At 39.6% G+C, this 20796-nt stretch overlaps 1 protein-coding gene across 6 annotated transcripts in view; it reads left to right on the plus strand.

The window, feature by feature from the left end:
• The window catches only part of CHID1 (chitinase domain containing 1), a 105055-nt gene that overhangs the window by 10629 nt on the left and 73630 nt on the right, over nucleotides 1-20796 (plus strand). For 5 of the 6 annotated variants that reach the window (XM_081314184.1, XM_081314185.1, XM_081314181.1 and 2 more), the window contains 4 exons: nucleotides 256-300; nucleotides 1790-1896; nucleotides 2208-2269; nucleotides 14867-14959. In XM_081314184.1, coding sequence (XP_081170310.1) covers nucleotides 256-300; nucleotides 1790-1896; nucleotides 2208-2269; nucleotides 14867-14959 — 307 coding nt within the window. The remainder of the gene's footprint in view (nucleotides 1-255; nucleotides 301-1789; nucleotides 1897-2207; nucleotides 2270-14866; nucleotides 14960-20796) is intronic. The other variant, XM_081314186.1, reaches the window with a different exon arrangement.

Below are 20796 nucleotides of genomic sequence, written 5' to 3' on the forward strand. Positions count from 1 at the left end.
GCAGAACCACTTCTAATCTGGTACCTTCCAGATGAGTTAAATTGTGAGTGTTATTATTCTTGGTGATCATAGCCAACACAAGTTTGGATGTTGCTTAACAAGAGTTATATTTGACCATAGCTGAAAGGTTAGCCCAGCTGTTTTCGTTATATGCCCAAAGCAGAAGCATTTTAAAAGTTTTACATAATTATATTACAGATATTCTTTTGCAATAAGCCATATTCAGTATGAATCTTTGAATGTTATCTTTTACAGGTTGGATGAAAGAAGTTAAGAGAAATGCCAAGAACATCAAAATAGGTAACATTTTAATTTTTCACATTCAAATTCTAGAAGGCTTGCAGTATAAATGGATTTACCGCCCCCTCCCCATCTTAATTGCTGTTATATTTTCGATGATCACTCTCTTTGTTTGACCTCTAGGAAAAGTAGTATGTTGATTTAGTTTAGTCTGTAGTACAGTCTAGCAAGGCTGTCTTCGTATTCCTTATTATTGAGAATTGAAGCCTTAGGTAAAAGGTAAAGGTTCCCCCGCACATGCGTGCTAGTCATTTGCGACTCTAGGGGCCGGTGCTCATCTCCATTTCAAAGCCGAAGAGCCAGCGCTTGTGCGAGGACGTCTCCGTGGTCATGTGGCCGGCATGACTAGACGCCAAAGGCACACGGAACACTGTTACCTTCCCACTGTAGTGGTCCCTATTTTTCTACTTGCATTTTTTTACGTGCTTTCGAACTGCTAGGTTGGCAGAAACTGGGATGAGTAACAGGCGCTCACTCTGCTACGCGGCACTCGGGATTCGACCCGCCAAACTGCCGACCTTCTGATCGACAAGCACAGCGTCCTAACCCACTGAGCCACCGTGTCCCTCATTAAAATTAAATAAATCTTTCTGGAACAAAGATGAGGTAGTGTAATGTATGTTAACTAAAATATGTTAATTAAAGAGCTATTACAGCAATTCTGTGTTCCTATATTCACTTGTCTAGCAAAATTTATGACGGCTAACGCTTCAATCCCCAGCATTGAATTCCATACAATCTGGATATGTCACAGATCTTTCAGTCTTGCAAAATGCAAGTAAAACCTGGAGATCCACAGTACATTCTGAATCCTTACCAGACATACTATTAACTCATTTTGAATAAGGAATGCTTGCAGAGATGATGTTGTTAGGGATGAGATGCTTTAGGAAAAAGAAAAAATGCTGCTTGGATAGACTTAAGGTAGCTTAGCTTTGGTGTTCCATGTCTCCTCACAACTAGGTCAATGAAATGAGTTATATATGAGGCTCTTCTTTAAGATGGTGTTGAAGTTGCAACAGGTTCATACTGCATCTATAGAACCAAACCATTGTGATAACAAAGTAGATATCCTGTCCCTAAGCCCCACAGAGAGACCAGGCTCAATTAAAAAGACTGACAATAGCTTTTAACCATTTACTTGAAAGTATATCTCCTCTAGTACCAGCCAACTCAACTGCTGAGATCAGCTCAAGGGATCCTGCCCATAGTTCCACCTATGGGTCTTTGGGAAGTGGGGCTGATCCTCCTCCTATCTGGTTTAACTGTCATTAACCAGGTAACCCCTCTGTCTAACGCATGGGTTAATTATTGTATATTTTACTTTGGATCATAGCACTAATTTACAAATACTGAACTGTTGTTATTCTTTTCAGTTTTGTCTTATTTTCCATGGTTAAGGTTAGGGTTTCATCATACTTATAAAAACTAATTTTTTATGAAGAAAAATAATGGCCGTTTCTATGTTTTGTCCCTGTTTTATATTTAGTCCCACGGATTTTATTTGAAGATTGGTCTTATCATGATTTTGAAACCGTATTTGGCAGTGAGGATGAGATAGAAGAACTTTCTAATACTATGATTCAAATAGCCAAGGTAAAACAATACCCCTTAGGGGGAAAAAAACCCTAATGTTATTGTTTAAGTGATAGTAATAGTAAAAAAAAATTTAAAGTGACACAATGTTCAAGTTAACAGCATATTTTGATAATCATATCCAGTATTGAACAAATGAAAACTGACCTCTAGATGTTGAAATACAGATAACAAAAGCATTAAAACCCCAAAGCAAATTGAAAATTTTTTGGCAGGTTGCCTGAAACCTTGTCAACAGTAAATAACAGGCTTCACAATATTTGTTGATGTGGATATTTGTTTTTCTTACTCAAATTTTTCTATTCTTTTAGAGTGAAAACTTTGATGGTTTCGTGATTGAAGTATGGAATCAGCTAGGAAATCAAAAACAAATGTAAGTCCAGGGCTTATTAAGATGCATGTCATTTTGGGGGGGGAAAGTATTTGAACTATTAAGGGCTGCAATGAAAATCATGTTTATTTAAAGCAAATCTAATTGAAATCATTGTGATCACATCAAGGTTAAAAAAAAGAGTCTGAAAGTACAGTGTAAGAAAGTCATTGTCAAGAATTTCCTTTTGAAGGACAAGCCTTCTGATGCTATGGTTAAGTGTGGGAATTTCTTTAGTGCATGCTATTCTGGTAGTTTAGGGCAGGGGTAGGCAACCTTGAAAGTTGGACCATAAGAAAGGCTGAGCGCCAAAGAATTGAGGCCTTTGAACTATGGTGCTGGAGAAGACTCCTGCGAGTCCCTTGGACTGCAAGGCGATCAAACCGGTCAGTCCTAGAGGAGATCAACCCTGACTGCTCTTTAGAAGGCCAGATCCTGAAGCTAAAACTCAAATACTTTGGCCACCTGATGAGAAGGAAGGACTCACTGGGGAAGAGCCTAATGCTGGGAAAGATTGAGGGCAATAGAAGAAGGGGACGACAGAGAATGAGGTGGCTGGATGGAGTCACTGAAGCAGTAGGTGTGAGCTTAAATGGACTCCAGAAGATGGTAGAAGACAGGAAGGCCTGGAGGAACGTTGTCCATAGGGTCGCGATGGGTCGGACACGACTTCGCAACTAACAACAACAACAGGCAACCTTGGCTCTTTTATGACTCATGGACTTCAACTCCCAGAATTCCTGAGCCAGCCATGAGTCCATGAGTCATAAAAGAGCCAAGGTTGCCTACCCATGAGTCATAAAAGAGCCAAGGTTGCCTACCCCTGGTTTAGGGTAATCTGGGCAACATTATAGGAACACCATAAAGCAGAGGACCCCAACAGGTAACACGTTGACCTGTAACATGGAGAGAGGTTTTTCCATGGACCGGAGGGGGCATGGTTTTGTGTGCTGCCTGCATCCCGCGGAAGGGGCTTTGCTTGTTTGTGCAGCCCAGTTGCTGGCATGTTGCGGCCCAGTACTGGTCCACAGACCGGGGGTTGGGGACCCCTGCCATAAAGAAAGTTATAAGAAGGGAGATAATGTGACTCCTATAATTTGAAGTGGGAAGCTTTCATATGAATTAGAACAGGTTTAGGCATGTCTGAGTTGAAATGTCAAACCAAATAGTATGGGATTTATTTATTTATTTATTTTGGTTTTGTTTTATTTTAACAAGGAATACATCCAGTTCCTATCCTCTACAACCAAGGGACCTTGCAAAACTCATTTTCTTTGTGTTGAATCTGACTCCAAAAGTTCCTGCCTTTTAATGACAGAGTTATTTGTTATTACTGTTGTTACTGCTGTTAAATCTTCAAGATTAGAATTGATCCCCTGTTAGTTGTTCATGAACTCCAAGTCACAAAATATCTCTTGCTGGACTTCAAAGTGTCACATTTTCTTGTTGTTACTTGAACAAAAGGATCCTTAAATATTACAGATTTCAAATAAATATTTTATTGTCTGGATGAGGTTCTTAAATATATCTGCAGTTTTTTTTTTAAAAAAAAAGCTGTAACACTTTCAATAGCTGCTTTTGATGAAGCTGAACAATTCTTTAGTTGTATTTAAGAAAGTACCATGTGCAAATTCTTTGGAAGAAAGCTGGGTATTACCACTTGTAGACAAAAATATGTAGATAGCATGCTTATTTTTCCCCCACAATTCTTTTAACCTATCCAGTTTGATTGTAAAAATATATAGTGCCCAAAATATTTTGTGGGCACTTGCATACCTGCTGCAGAGACCATTCTAAGTAGGGTACCATACCTGAAAAAACCCCTCTTCCTTATAACTACTTAGTGTAATCAATGATGAATTCAGAAGCATCTTCAAAGATTCACCACTGTTTTTAAGATTCAAGATATTATTGTTCCATTTTTTATATTAAGGGATGCCCGGAGAGACTTTAGAAAACCATACATCGACCACTGCTAAGTAGCATCCTTCCCCAAGAATTTAAATCAATGAGCAAAGCTTCTTTCTGAGCAAGCGAGATGGCAACCTTCTCTGTGCTGCAGCGTTACTTATGTTGACGTGAGATTGTTGTTCAGGTATCCCTGCATCCACGCAGATGTGAAAAACCTCTGTGCTTACTCTCAGTGCTAAGTTTTCTTGATAAGGATGTGGGTATCGCATCTAGTTTAGATTTTCACAGTACATAGGGTTTGTTTTTTTTTAATTCCATTTATATCCCGCCCTTCTCCGAAGACTCAGGGCGGCTTACAAGCTTAGCAGTAGCCTTCATTCTATGTATATGCCTGCTTATTAGGGCTTTCACACACCCCCAAGCGGCATTATTACAAAGTCAGCTTAATTGCCCCCAACAATCTGGGTCCTCATTTTACCTACCTCGGAAAGATGGAAGGCTGAGTCAACCTTGAGCCTGGTGGGATGCGAACCTGCACTAATTGCAGGCAGCTGGTGTTACTTAAGGAGGCATTAGCCCACTGCTCCACCAAGGCTCTCTATAGTGGTTATAGGAGTAAAGACGACTAGACACAGAAATGGTTGAAAGGGACGAAGAGCCTTAAAACACTTGGGTGCACCGGTTTGCATGTACTAATAGCTTTTGAAGGTACCCTTCTTGGTCCCTCAAACTTCATAAAAAAATGTTCCTAGAACACAATTGTTACTGGAATTTACTTTTTTAATGTCACAGTCAGAGAGCATTTTTTCAGAAGATAAAAATCATAACTTCTAGCTTATAGTCCTTTAATTGTCCTTACAACTACTGTCGGGATTTTAGCTGCTGTGTCTGTGAATTGTCCTTGCATCTGATGAGGTTGGCTGTGATTAGAAGTGTAGAGGTGCTGTAATAAATGTAGCACATTAGATCATCGTAAGCCTCATTGTTTTTACTGTAATGAACGTATTCTTTCTGGAACCTTGGTAAATGCTGACCTACAGATTTCTCTGGAAGTGCTTTTTCTTAATCCTAGCAATGAGAGTTTGTGATATGATCAGTGGAAAGCTATGCACTTGTTTTCAACACCAACCAGAGCTTCGTAACATTTCTTCTGCTCCTCAAAACTTGACAGGTTGTTCAGACTTTATCCACACAGTGGCAGTAAAGTTCTTGCGTCCTCTAATCTTTTAAGCATTTTCACTGAAAACTTCACTAGCTCTACGCTGCTGCTCTGTTTCTCAGTATCAATGTCTGATTTTAATGAGCTGTTTAAGAATGCCAGACTGAAATTACTTGACTTTATTGGGTTTGATCATTTGTGTAGCTAAAACATGATTATTTTCTAGTATCTTTGTGGTTTGCTGATTCGGTATAATACCTTACTAGGAATACGTAAAAAAGCCATTTGGTGTGATGGATAAGGAACAAGGCTAGAAACCGGGAGGCTCTGAGTTCTAGTCCCATCTTAAGCATAAAGCCAGCTGGGTGATATTCGGCCAATCACTCTCTTAGCCCTAGAAAAGAGGCAATGGCAAACCATATCTGAAACCTTGCCAAGAAAATAGCAGGAATTCATCCAGGCTATTGCCAAGAGTCAAGACTGCCTTGAAAGCACACAAAAGAGAATACATAAAATTGTGTGATAGAGTAGGAATCCACAGGAGGTAAAATTCCTATATTTTAATGTTTATAATTAATGACAGAGTGAGTTCCCTTGGTGACAGCTATAAAGGATGGTTGTACAATTGCACAGCATTGCACAGTACTTGTTCCAGAAGAAATTGGAACCATTTTATTTTTCTTACTTTGTTTTTAATTTTTACAGTCATTTGTCATTTTTGATTTGGAGCATTATAGTAGCAGTTTCATTGCAGTTTTCCTCCACCAGTTGAGTTTTTTCCAGTGTGTTTATTTTTTTTATTTTTTTTTCTTTTTATTTTTGTTATAATTTTTTTTTATTTTTTTGTTTTGTTTTTTTTTATTGAAAAGTTTTAACATACAATTTTTCCCTTAAAAAATCCCCCCTCCCCCACCCTTCTCCCTCCCCCCCTTCCTCTCCCCCTCCCCCCCTCCCCCCCCGACTTCCCAGAGCTAAATACAAGGTATATATAAAAAAAAACAATCATAAACAACCATATACTAACAACCATAAACTCTAAAATCTATCACTCTCTAGCTTATATAGGATAAAACAAACCTTAGTAATATAAATATATATAAAAAAAACTAATATAGAAAAAGAAACAAAGAAAGAAGACTTATTCAAATATAAAACTTCTTAACCCTATACTTATTCTAGATAAACTCAAGCCATTTTCTCCCTTCCATAATATAGCGTTCCTGCAAGTAATCTTTCAAATAGGCCGAAATCTTCGCCATTTCAACCAGGTCGGAAACCTTTAAAGTCCACTCTTCTATGGTCGGCAGTTCCTCTTTCAGTACTAACCTATCAAAAGTCTTGCTGCCGTAATTAAATTCAACATCAACTTAGTATGTTCCACCAGACTTTTATCCAAAAAGCCTTAACCTTTTTACAAGTCCAGCATATATGAAAATATATTACGTCTTCATCACCGCACCTCCAACATTTAGGCTAATAATTCAAATACATACTTAGCTTTTTAAAATCTAAATACCATCTATAAAACATTTTGTAAAAATTCTCTCTTAGATTTCAAACTTGTATAAATTTTACATTCCTCACCCAAATCTTTTCCCACCTCCCACTACTTGGCTGTAAGTACGTTGTGAAAGTTCCATAGACTTCTGCTGATCTTGTTCTTTTATCTTTTTTGATCGTTTTAAAGCAGCACGCGTCACCCTCTGTTCTCTGGGATCATCCAAAGGTGTTATAACTTGATCTCCTCCAGCACCATTCTCCTCTGTCTGTCCATCTTCAGCCTCTTGATGTTCACCTTCTCCAGATCCCTTTGCAGCTTCCAGAAGTGTTAATGGGGTTGCTTTTAAAACATTATTGTAAAAATCACGCGCTTGCATCACAGTAACCAGACGGTACCTTTTACCTTCATGCATCACCATCAACCCAGCTGGGATCTCCCATCTGAACCTTATATCTCGTTGCTTGAGCTCTTGCACAAGAAATGTAAAATCCTTCCTTCTCCTTAAAATCTTTGGAGGAATTTCTTTTAGAACCAGAACTTCTTGATCAGCAATCACGACTTTAGTATCATAGGCAGCTTGTATAACTTCATCTCTAATTTCCCTTTTTACAAAATAAACCACCACATCTCTAGGCAACTTTCTCTGTCTAGCAATCCATGAGTTCACACGAAACACTTTATCCATGCCTCCTTTTATTTCAGATGCTGGCTGATTCAATACCACTTCGAGAGCCTCAGAAACCAGCTGCTTTAGATCTTCCTTAATATTCTCCTTTAAACCTCTGATTCTAATGGCAAACTGCATCTGGAAATATTGAGCAAGACTCAATTCTCTATCCATTTTGTCTCTTAAATCTTCATTCTCCAATACTTTTGCTTCTAATATGGCATTCTTTTGAGTCAAATCTTCCACTTTTTCATCCAAATCTTCCACACATTCAGCCACTTTATACACTGAAGACAAAATGTCTACCTTCATCACCCTGAACTTCTGTTCCATCCTCTCCTCCATTCTCTCCTCCAACTTCTTCAATTTCTCCTCCATCTGTGCAAATTTATCACCCATTGATTTCAAAATTACCTGGGTATGTTTTTCAAGAGCATCTTGTAAGTCCTTCGATGTCAATACATCAGGAGGATGCAATGCCTGCAATGATGATTGTTGCACCGGAGAAGTTCCAGCACTCCGAAGAGTTTTAGGGGGAGGTTTAGCCGCCATCTTTTACTTTCAATTGTGACGCACTTTCACTTTAAGTTTAAAAAGTCCATCAAGCTCGAGAGTAAAATAAAATAATCCTCTTCACCTTTTCCTCTTGTACCGCTCTGCCTGCTCTTTTTATTCCATAGTCCTTCCTTCAGGCAGGGGTGGTCGCAGACGCCTGGCTCTGCTCCATGAAATCAGGAGCAGAGGCGCTGGCCAGCTGGGAGCGACCCAGGCTACGGGGGAGTTCGATCCTTCGGCCGCCCAAGCTACAAGCTCAGGCGGCCCCGGAGAACTCGACCCCTACCTGGGGCCTCACCCCCTCCTCTTCTCCCGAGGAGGGGGCTTCAAATTCGCCCGAACAGCTGATCGGCGCTGTTTCGGGCAAAAATCACTCAGCTGAGCCGCGGGCAGCCCAGGAAGGCTGTCTCCGGCGCCGCGCAGCCACCGGAAGTCCCCCTAGTTTTTTCCAGTGTGTTTATTGATTTAAAAAACTACTGGAATTCTTTGGTAGGAGGGAAACAGAACAGACAACTTGATTTTTCCCATCTGCTGCAAAGGAAAAAGAATGAAGCTTTTTCAGTTTCACTAGATCAGAGGTCTCCAACCTTTTGGGCACCAGGGACCAGTTCCATGGAGAGAGGTTTTTCCACGGACCGGAGGATGCATGGTTTTGTGTGCTGCCTGCATCCCACAGATAGGGCTTTGCTTGTTTGTGCTGACAGGTTGCTGGCATGCCACAGCCCGGTATTAGTCCACAGACCAGGGGTTGGGGACCCTGGCACTAGAGGATATTTTAACATTGAAAAGTGAGTTCCTAAAAGCAGAGACGTATCCTGCTTGGATTAGGAAAACCCAGGCTCAAATTGCTATTCATTCATTTACTCAGCCCAACATACCTTATCAGATGGTGGTTGTGTATGGGGAAAGGTTTCTAACCCCTCAATCTCTCAACAGAACTGGCAGAGTACCTCTCACTGTTAATAACTCTTATAAATTGTGGCAGAAAATGGGTCCCTGTTTCATTGAGTGGCACGAAAAAGTCAGTGTATTTAAAAAACACACACACAAACAACCTGAAGGTGAGCAGGGTACTGATTGAGCGGTGCTTTTTATGTTCTCATTGTCTGGTGGAGAATCACTGATTGGCTCATGAAGTTCAGCCAATCAGAATAGAGCTGGAAGGGACCTTGGAGGTCTTCTATTCCAGCCCCCTGCTCAAGCAGGAGTCCCTATACCATTTCCAACAAGTGACAGTCTAGTCCAGGGGTAGGCAACCTCGGCTCTTTTATGACTCATGGACTTCAACTCCCAGAATTCCTGAGCCAGCCACACTGAGGGGAAACGGAGAGGTTTCCAAGCTGAGCCAAGATGGCTCAGGAATTCTGGGAGTTGAAGTCCAGGAGTCATAAAAGAGCCGAAGTTGCCTACCCCTGGTCTAGTCTCTTCTTAAAAACCTCCAGTGATGAAACACCTACAACTTCTGAGGGCAAGCTGTTCCACTGGTTAATTGTCCTCACTGTCAGGAAGTTTCTCCTTAGTTCCAGGTTGCTTCTGCCCTTGATTAATTTCCATCCATTGTTTCTTGTCTTGCCTTCTGGTGCTTTGGAAAATAAATTGACCCCCCTCCTCCTTGTGGCAGTTCTTAAAGTTTCAAGGTTGGCTTCACTGAGGACAATTAAAGCTTAATTTGGAAGGCTTTTTTTAAAAAAAATGTAGTGGACTGAAAATTGTGATGGTATGGAAAAGATCTGTGAATACTAAGAAGCCATCATTTCTGAGACATGCATAAGTCTGACTCCATGCATTTTAAAAAAGATACTAATTTTATTTAGGCCAGTAGGTGGTGCCACTGCACAGCTGAATTGAAAAGCACTGTTTTCACTTCAGACATTTGCATCTCTCTTTCAATGACACATCATTATTTCAGTCTGAGCCTTGGAAATTTAATCTATTAATCAAAGGCTTATATAAGTTGCTTCCTTCCGTGATATTGCATTAGGCAGTGAGTAGACAACATGCATTATTAACACATTCTTGGAGTTTCTTAAAACGTGGGTCTTAACTTTTATTACCCATGAAGACAATTTTATTTTAGACTTTTTGTTTTTAAATTACTCCAGTAAAATACTTGGTAATGTGGTAGAAAGGTAATTGTTTTGTTTGTAGTTAACAGATTCAGAATTTGCAAGAAATATTACTTTGGGGTAAACTTTCCGTCAAGATGAGCAGCATTAAATGCATTGGCAATTATAGGATGACAAAAGTGTCTTGAATGTATTTTAGTGAGCGAATTATTTAATTTATATATTCACCCATCTCATGTAAGTGACGCTGAGTGGCTTATAAGATTGAAAACAAACAACTCCACCAAACAATCTCCAGCATCCAGTGTGAAGGTGGTGAGAAGCCAAAGGTGTGTTATGACAGCAGTGTGTATTCAGAAAACTGTCATCACCTAAGAAAACTAACATATTTTTTTTAAGAAAAAGCTTAATTGGTTCAGGATAGATTTTCAGTGTGGCATACAGCACAGAGGAACTTCTGAAGTAATATTTGACAGTGGCAAAGTACATAATCAATATTTAACATGTTTTGACATTTAGATGGCCTGCTCCCACCTCATTCCTTTAAAAATGCAGTATGGTGTGTTTAACTCTCCTTCTTTCAGGGAGAATAGTAAAGTGGGCAAATATGGTCCTAAAACAATAATGTTACCTTAAGAGCACCAGAAACATAACCTATAGACAGTTTTCACATGGGCAAGCAATGGGATTTGCTTGGGGTATAAAATATGCAATTCTGGTTTATGTAGTTTCTTTTGAGTGATAAATGAAAGTAACAAAAATTATATTTCAGCATTACCGGTAGGTGCTTTTCCAAAAGGCAGCTGGCAACCTGGATAATTGAGAATCCCTATAGTCATCTCAGCATTATCTTTTAATTCCTTGATGGTCATGAAGTACTCCTAGTACAAAGAGGTGGTTTGACAAGTTAGTCTACCAGTATCTAAGTCTTCCTACAGTAGCTATTTTTCTGCCACCCCTATCATTTTTTTCCATTAATCAAGGAAGATGCCCAGTAGATCCTTCTATTTGTATATTTTTTTTAAAATTGCATTTTGGTGCATAATTCTCAGTAGTGTATAGGATTATACATGTATAGGCTACTTTGCTCCTGTATTGGTTAGAAAACAATGCAGAATGTAGAAACAGTTATACAATTGTATCTCTAGATCACCCCAGCCAATACTAACAGGGCAAGCCACTAGAACAGGGGTCTTCAAACTTGGCCCTTTTATGATTCGTGGACTTCAACTCCCAGAATTCCTCAGCCAGCATGCCTGGCTAAAGAATTCTGGGAGTTGGGACTTCCGGTGGCTGCGCGGCGCCGGAGACAGCCTTCCCGGGCTGCCCGCGGCTCAGCTGAGTAATTTTCACCCGAAACAGCGCCGATCAGCTGTTCGGGTGAATTTGAAGCCCCCTCCTCGGGAGAAGAGGAGGGGGTGAGGCCCCAGGTAGGGGTTGAGTTCTCCGGGGCCGCCTGAGCTTGTTGCTTGGGCGGCTGAAGGATCGAACTCCCCCGTAGCCTGGGTCGCTCCCAGCTGGCCAGCGTCTCTGCTCTGGATTTTTTGGAGCAGAGCCAGGCGTTTGCGACCACCCCTGCCTGAAGGAAGGACTATGGAATAAAAGGAGCAGGCAGAGCGGTACAAGAGGAAAGGATGAAGAGGATTATTATATTTTACTCTCGAGCTTGATGGACTTTTTTAAACTTAAAGTGAAAGTGCGTCACAAGTGGAAGTAAAAGATGGCGGCTAAACCTCCCTCAAAAACTCTTCGGAGTGCTGGAACTTCTCCGACGCAACAATCATCATTGCAGGCGTTGCATCCTCCTGATGTATTGACACCGAAGGATCTACAAGATGCTCTTGAAAAACATGCTCAGGTAATTCTGGAATCAATGGGTGATAAATTTGCACGGATGGAGGAGAAATTGGAGAAATTGGAGGAGAGAATGGAAGAGAGGATGGAACAGAAGTTCAGTGTGATGAAGGCAGACATTTTGTCTTCAGTGTATAAAGTGGCTGAATGTGTGGAAGACCTGGATGAAAAAGTGGAAGATTTGACTCAAAAGAATGCCATATTAGAAGCAAAAGTATTGGAGAATGAAGATTTAAGAGACAAAATGGACAGAGAATTGAGTCTTGCTCAATATTACCAGATGCAGTTTGCTGTTAGAATCAGAGGCTTAAAAGAGAATATTAAGGAAGATCTAAAGCAGCTGATTTCTGAGGCTCTGGAAGTGGTATTGAATCAGCCAGCATCTGAAATAAAGGGAGGCATGGATAAAGTGTTTCGTGTGAATTCATGGATTGCTAGACAGAGAAAGCTGCCTAGAGATGTGGTGGTTTATTTTGTAAAGAGGGAAATTAGAGATGAAGTTATACAAGCTGCCTATGATTCTAAAGTTGTGATTGCTGATCAAGAAGTTTTGGTTCTAAAAGAAATTCCTCCAAAGATTTTAAGGAGAAGGAAGGATTTTACATTTCTTGTGCAAGAGCTCAAACAACGAGATATAAGGTTCAGATGGGAGATCCCAGTTGGGTTGATGGTGATGCATGAAGGTAAAAGGTACCGTTTGGTTACTGTGATGCAGGCGCGTGATTTTTATAATAACGTTTTAAAAGCAACCCCATTACTACTTTTGGAAGCTGCAAAGAGATCTGGAGAAGGAGAACATCAAGAGGTTGAAGATGGACAGACAGAGGAGAACGGTGCTGGAGGAGATCAAGCTACAACTTCTTTGGATGATCTTAGAGAGCAGAGGGTGACGCGTGCTGCTTTAAAACGATTAAAAAATAAAAAATAAAAGAACAAGATCAGCAGATGCCTATGGAACTTTCACAACGTACTTATAGCCAAGCAGTGGGAGGAGCACGGCCTAAAAAAGGTAGTCCTATCAGAGCAGCGCTTTAAGAGCTTTGGGATGATATGCATGACAACTAAATTTTTAATTTGGAACGTTAATGGACTAAATTCACCACAGAAGAGGAAGAAAGTTTTTCAATATTTAAAACAATTCAAGATAGATGTTATATGTTTGCAAGAAACGTATATTAGGGTTGTGGATCAAAAGTATTTACTGAACTCAAGGTTGGGTACGCGATTTGTTGCTTCTGCAATGAATAAGAAAAATGGAGTGGTTGTTTATGTTAAAAGTGCTTTAACAGCAGACTTAATTGAAGCAGATAAGCATGGAAGATACGTTATGATAGAGCTGCTGCTAGAAGGCAAAAAGACGCTTTTAGTTGGATTATATGCTCCTAATCAACAACAAGCTGACTTTTTTAGTTTACTTTATACAAAGCTTACCTGTTGTGACTCAGGGCCAGCCTGTGGGTCCGACAGCCGGCTCCGATGTATCGGATGACTCAGATGAGGAGGGAGACGAACCGGCTGATGATGGTTTGGAGGCTTTGCAGAGCCCTCAGCCGGGGACCTCTTCTCAGCTGCGTGAGCCCGATAGTGCGGAGGATGATGACCCACAGCTGGCCCTGTTCAAGGACGCCCGACGCAGGAGGCAGTCGAGCAGGAACAAACAAAGAAAGGCTGTGGGACTCCTCGGGAGGAGGCACAGGGAGACCACGCCCTGAGCTCTCAATAAAAGGAGTGTTTGGGGAGGGGCTGGTTGCTGAAAGCAACTCTTCCGCTTGAGGAGACAAGCTCTAGTGTTTTTGTTAATTGAGTAATAAAACTTGGCAGACGCCTTTTAGCCTTGGACGCTCTCCAGTCTCTTCTATCTGAATAGGGGTTTGCCTTACTACAAGGCCAGAAGAGGGCTGGTTCAGAACATTACCCAGTTGGATTATAAATCTGTTATTTTTATGGGGGATTGGAATGGTGTTTTGGATGTACAGATGGACAAGGCTGGAGCTTTTAAGCGCGTCCCAAGTCATGCTAGATTGCCTAAATCTTTTTTTTTTTTTGAAATGAAGATTTTATATTAATAGTGTTTGTAGTTATTCTATATGAGCTAGAGAGTGATAGATTTTAGAGTTTACGGTTGTTAGCATGTGGTTGTTTATGATTCTTTTTTTTCTGTTTTTTATACCTTGTACTTAGCTCTGGGAAGTCGGGGGGTGGGAGGGGGGGAGGGGTAAGGAGGGAGGGATAGGGGAGGGGTAGGGGGGTTTGTTAAAGATAAAATGTATGATAAAACTTTTTAATAAAAAAAAAGAATTCTGGGAGTTGAAGTCCACAAGTCATAAAAGGGCCAGGTTTGAAGACCCCTGCACTAGAATATAACCTGAGAGCAAACCCAACCCCTTACTAGCACTGATGATGTTACCTAATTTGGGCAATGAAACATCTGCAAGAAAGCAATCAAGTTCAGAGAGCACCATGGACTCCTCATTTCAACCCTGAGCTACAAACATTCTCCTTTATTGTCTCAGGAGATTCTCAGTCATTGAAATCCTGGTTGTCCCAAAGGTACTTTTTAAAAAGAAAACTGGACTTGCTTTGTTTTTGCTTGACGACGTTTCACCTCTCATCCAAGAAGCTTCTTCAGCTTTTCACTTCTTCAGAATGTCTTCAAGCAAAAACAAAGTCCACCTGCCTTTTGAAAAAACACGTTTGGGATTCTCCTTTATTGGTGTCTTCTTTTGAGTCAACTTGTAAAGGAATGTTGCAAGGCCAAACATTTAGTTTTGAAAGATAATGTTTTCTGACTGAAGTGCAGGTTTGAAACTGAGAGACTGAAAAATCAGTGGATGTTCTTTCTTTTTTTCCCTTAACTCACAGAGCTAATGTTTTGTCCGTTTTGCAGGGATCTGATTCACTTGCTCACCCACTTCTCTGAAGCTTTCCATGAGGCACAACTAAAACTAATGCTTGTCATTCCTCCTGGTGTTATGCCAGGGTAAGTATCTTATTTTCAAGAAAATCCCAGATGTATTTGTCTTTAGTTTTTTTCAAGGCGTTAGAGTTTATTGCTTCTGAAAGCCCAATTTTCTATGTAGTGAAACAAGTGTTCTCACTACATTCCAGGATAAAAATGCTTTACTCAACATTTTGTGTGTGTGTGTGTGTGTGTGTGTGTAGACTAGTCTTGAGTTTGAGGTACAAATGAAAATATGATTGTGCTAAGATGAAATCCCTTCAGGTAACCAATCAGTGAAAAATATTCTAAAGTTAGAGATATATTGAAAAATAATAAAAGACAACACCAGTGCTAGTAATTATAAAAAATAATAAAAGACAATTACCAGTGCTAGTAATTTTAAATGGAAAGTAGACTATGAGCTTTTAGAATAGAATGACGCTCATCATGGGGATGCTAATCATGATGCATTCAACATATGTTATAACCACATCAAATATTTTATTATTAAATTTCTTTGCTGCCCATCTCATCTAAGCGACTCCAGGAGCTTTACAACAACATAATGAAACAATATAAGCACATGACTTAAAGCACTGTTAAAAACAGAATTAAGAATTTACAGGTTATAGATGAAAATCAAAGTTAAAAAAACCCAGAAAACTAAAAAATTAACAAGGTGAACGGAGTGCTCTCAAGTCACCAGCCATCCCCAGAGTTGCATCACACTCTTAGGTCCTGATGCTGGTTGGCAAAACCAGGTTTTAATGCTGTTCTGGAAAACCAGTTGAATGAGGGTGTGCCTTACCTTAGAGCAGAAGTGTCAAACTCGCCACATGAAGTGTTGTGACGTATCGCGACTTTTTTTTCCATTGCCGGCAATGGGGTGGGCACAGTTTTGGCATGACACATCTGGCCTGTGGGCCCGCAGTTTGAAACCCCTGCCTTAGAAGGTAAGATGTTTCAAAGGGCTGGAGCAACAACAGAAAAGGTCCTCCTTGATCCCACCAGTCAAAGCTCTTTGTCCAATGGGATTTTACAGCATGATCCCCTCTTTGACCAGGTGGGATGAGTCAATGTAAGTGGGATGAGGCAGCTCCTCAGGTCCCTGGTCCCATGCCATGAAGGGCTTTAAAGGTGATAACCAAGAGCTTCCTTGGGCCCAGAAACAAACTGGTGCAGCTCACATAGCAGAAGTGTTGCATGTAACATATTAGAGGCGGCTAAAATGACTTATGCCACAGCATCCTGCACCAGTTGCAGCTACCAGATACTCTTCAAGGGTAGCCCCGTGTAGAGTGCATTGCAGTAGTCCATCTGGAAGATAACCAGGGCGTGAGTGACTGAAAGGAAGGATTAGTATTATAGTCAGTGCTTTTTTTGTAAAAGAAAAAGGTGCCGGAACTCACACATGTCATACATCCCACCTTGCCTACCCTACAAGGTTCCATCCAAAAAAGGTGCCGGAACTCCGTTCTGAGCGTTCTATGACAAAAAAAGCCCTGATTATAGTTAATATATAATTATCAATAAAATAAAAAATAATAAAAATATATAACTACATATGCAGACTAAACATTACCTAATTCAGGTTTCCTTTGTCTATGCCAAATGTTTAATGTAGTTTATGACTAACTTACAATGTATTATTTTGTAACAATTGAGAAAGGAAGCTGCGCTTGCTAATATTTTAATGATTTTTGAAGACAGTGTTTGGTCGGAAATACACCAAATATTTCAATCTATCAATTGTGCCATGTGTTAAATATATGTATTCTCCCTCTTCACAGCTTGGCTATTTTAAATGCAGCCTAGATTTCATAATTCATAATTTCATGACTGGCGCTCAATTGCACTCCATTTCAAAGAGAACTGTGTCATATGTCCAAAACATCCGTTTTGGATTTCTAATGTTGATACTTGATTTTCAATTGTCAGTTGCCATTTAAAATAACACAAGCTCTATTTGGATCTACCACCCAATTTTATGCCTACCAACGTGACAACCCATTAATATTGTAAGTTGTTCAGCACCTGCATTTTTCATTATCTACATCCTATAATTTGCTGTGAATTTGAATTAGTTCTTTGGTCTCTGCAGACATAATGGGCATATGAGTATAAGTAGCCCTTGACTTAGGATCACAATTAAGCCCAAAATGGCTAAACAACACAGTTATTGGGTGAGTTTTGCCCCATTTTGTGACTTTTCTTGTCACAGTTGTTAAGTGAATCACTACAGTTGTTATATTAGTAACACAGTTGTTAAATGAACCTGGCTTCCATATTGACTTTGCTTGTCAAAAGGTTGCAAAAGGTGATCAGATGACCCCAGGACCCTGCCACTGTCATAAATTCATGCCAGTTGCTAAGCATCCAAATTTTGATCATGAGACCATGGGGATGCTGCAACAGTCATGTATGAAAAACGGTCATAAGTCACTTTTTTCAATGCCACTGTAACTTTGAGCCGTCACTAAATGAATGGTTGTAAGCCAAAGGCTACCTGTACAAGAGGCTGGGTTTTGGATCATAATACATGTTACATTTTTTATGTTTAAAGGTTTTTTCCCTCAGGTCTGTGGGTAAACTGCACAGACCATTTGCCATCACTACCCAAATAACTTCACTGGATAAGCCTTTGGGCGCCTTTTAATCTTTTACAATACATTATAGGATTAGGAGCTTATTTATTATTACTTGTACTATAGCGAGAACTTGTGCATGGAAACATTTTGTATAAACTTGCATATCATCTTGATGTGCTCATATATATTATCATTTATACCCTGCTGAAGCATTTATTTATTTTTGTGCTGCCACTTAGTGTATAGGGAAATATAGCATCCTAACATGAGCAAACCAAGCAGAAATATTGATCTGTTTATTTTAGTTTTAAAGCAGATTGTCCCTGCTTGTTAATTGTAGCCTATTTCAGAAGGCAAATGAGCCCTCTGAAATAATTTGCCACTTCTACAACATTAGTCATTATTACAATAAAACTTCTCATAAAGTTAATGCATTCTATTCAAGATCTAGGATAATTGCATCAAATAATAGATGTTTTAAAGTGCTTTCATATATTTTGAATGTTAAATAGAAAATGGGCAGTCTTTCAAATTGTTTGTTCTCTTTTTCCTTCTCTTCTTACATTTCCCCAACTCTTTATAGCAGGCATGTTAAACACGTGGCCCATGGGCCAGACATGGCCCACGCAGGCCATGCCCACCCCGGCCCCACAAGGGCAAAATAAGTCCCAATACATCACCATATGGTCTGCAAAGCCGATCGGCTTCAACACCCCCGCTTTTAGGAATCTGAGTTGCTTCAATGTGCATGGTATTCCATATGCATCTTTTTTGTGTGTCTCAAATACATTTGTGTAAAACTAAATCTTTTGAGTGTGTTGAGAGGAAGCTGCTAAGTCCTTAGCATTGAAGACCAGCATAGCCATTAATACATTGTAACTTAATCCCACTCCATAGAGCCTACCACTGCTATTGGATTACTGCAATGTGTTATATGTGGGAATACCTTTGAAAATTACCTCAGACTTTAGTTAGCTAAATATAGGACAGATACACTATATATGTCTGTCCCAGTTAGCAGTCATTTTATGCTTCCCACTCTAAATTTGCCGTTCAATTCTAGGCCCAGTTCAAAGTGCTTCTTTTAAACTTCATTTTCTTGCAATTTTATGAAAAGATTTGTACTGCTGAGTTTTAATTCAATTATACCGGTGGTTTTATTATTTTAGATTGGTTAGTTTAAGAGTATACATTTTAGTGCAGTTTTACACTGCCTAAAGTCATAATAAGAAATTGCAAGTCCTAATAATACAGAACTGAGGTCTTTTTTTTTGTGGAAAAGAGAATATAAATGCACAAACATTTTTCCCTCCATGCATCATTTCATAATAAGTACTTCAGGTTCTGGACAAAGAGTGAGCTTCAGGGCTAAATCCTTTAGCACTGTTAAGAAAGGTTTTAGAAGAATGCTCAGTTTAGAATAATCACCATCTTTCTGTCACTTAGATAAGTTTGCATCATTGCTTAGCGATGATACGCTAATGGGAAAAATACATCAGTGTGCTTGCTTCAGGCAGCTAGAATGGAAAAGAGAAGTTTGTGGTCTTTGCGCTTAAAATAATAAAAAAGAGGGGTCAGGTAACCCAATATTGTGCCAAGTAAAGCAGAATAACAAATACATGCCCACAAGGAAGTAGGATGAACATATTTTTAACTGTCTATATCTCCTTGGAATGAAGCTTGGATCTGGGCAATTTCATAGTCATAACCATATACTTTTCTCATTTTTCTCACATGGAAATGGTTTGTCACTGTCGTCTTCTAGCTTCCCAGTTTAGTCTACAGCCTTAGTATTTCCAACACTGTCCCATCAAATGAAGGCTGACTCTGCCTAACTTCTGAACCCAGACAAGATATGTTCCTCTACCTCAAGCATAAGCTCATTGGAACCAAAATCCTGTGATTTTTGCTCATTTTTGTCTATTGCTCTGACATTGGTACTCTATACTATTGCCAAATCAAGGTATTTCCTGCTCACCCAAGAAAAACACTCTACATCAAGTGTCTTGAACCTGGTTTCAGTTGGCTAACATGAAAACTCATCCTACAGCTACTGTATATAGCTGAAGTCCATAGATTCTCTGATTTTTAAGTTTCATTATGCCATTACATAATACATTAGATTCATAGCATTAATAAAAAGCTGAAAACAGCTTTTTGTTGGCATATTTAATGTTACATCATCCTTATTCATTATCACTTAAGAGTCAAACCTTTACAAATGGTGGAAGATAATATATGTTGGAATATATTTAACTATTCAGCAAATGGCGTGCAAAATGTTAGCACAAAGAGCAAAATAATATTAGTTAAGTTCTATTGTGAAAAAGGGCAATAGAAGGAGGGCAAGAGAAGAAGGGGATGACAGAGAATGAGGTGGCTGGATGGAGTCACTGAAGGCGTGAGCTTAGATGGACTCCAGAAGATGGTAGAGGACAGGAAGGCCTGGAGGAACATTGTCCATAGGGTCGCGATGGGTCGGACACGACTTCGCAACTAACAACAACAATTGTGAAAAACTGAGAAGATACATCTAAACCATTGTGTGAAAACACTGCTGTTATGATCTAATCCCCAATGGCTAAAAAGTGCTTCCTTTGTTGTCTATTTTGATTTAAGTCTGAAGAAAGAGTGCGTGTAATACGATAGCAGTAACAAGATTCAAGATCAAATTTTTGGAAAATGCTATCTTAAAAGAAAAACAAGTGCTGGAAATACTGAACAATTAAGGAATACAATTGCTGTCTAGAAAATGCAAAATGTTTCGTTAGTTCATACATACGTGTCGAGTCATGCAGTTTCCCACGGAATGCTAAAAGTTTAGTAAGCACAAATTATAGGCACCAGCAGAGAGTAGACTAGATACAGTACTAAGTCTGGGTACAAGAGATTCAAATTCATTTTAAAGAAAGGACTTGGTTGGATGGCCTTAAGCAACTTGCTGCCCGCTAGCGTCTCAATATGTAGAAAATAAGAGAAAATCAACACATTATATTCTTGCTATCTCACCCAAATGCAGCCATATTGCCTGGAGATTATGGAATTGTATACAGACATATCTAATTTACTGTATGCCAGTTAGGGAAACAGTTATGCATGCCAAAAGTCACTGTCTCCTTTTATAACATAGTTTCATCCTTCTAAAGCTGTAGAAGTCGGCAGTATTTACTAGTTGCCATAGAGGAAGCTTGGGGAACTATACTCTGGAATATTATTGAACTGATTCAGAGAAGAAAAGATTTTATTTGGAAAAAAAGAAAATATTATTCCTCGTGTGGAGGATCTCGA

Source organism: Vipera berus (genome assembly GCF_964194415.1).
Source record: "Vipera berus genome assembly, chromosome: 1".
NCBI classification, from domain to species: Eukaryota; Metazoa; Chordata; class Lepidosauria; order Squamata; family Viperidae; genus Vipera; species Vipera berus.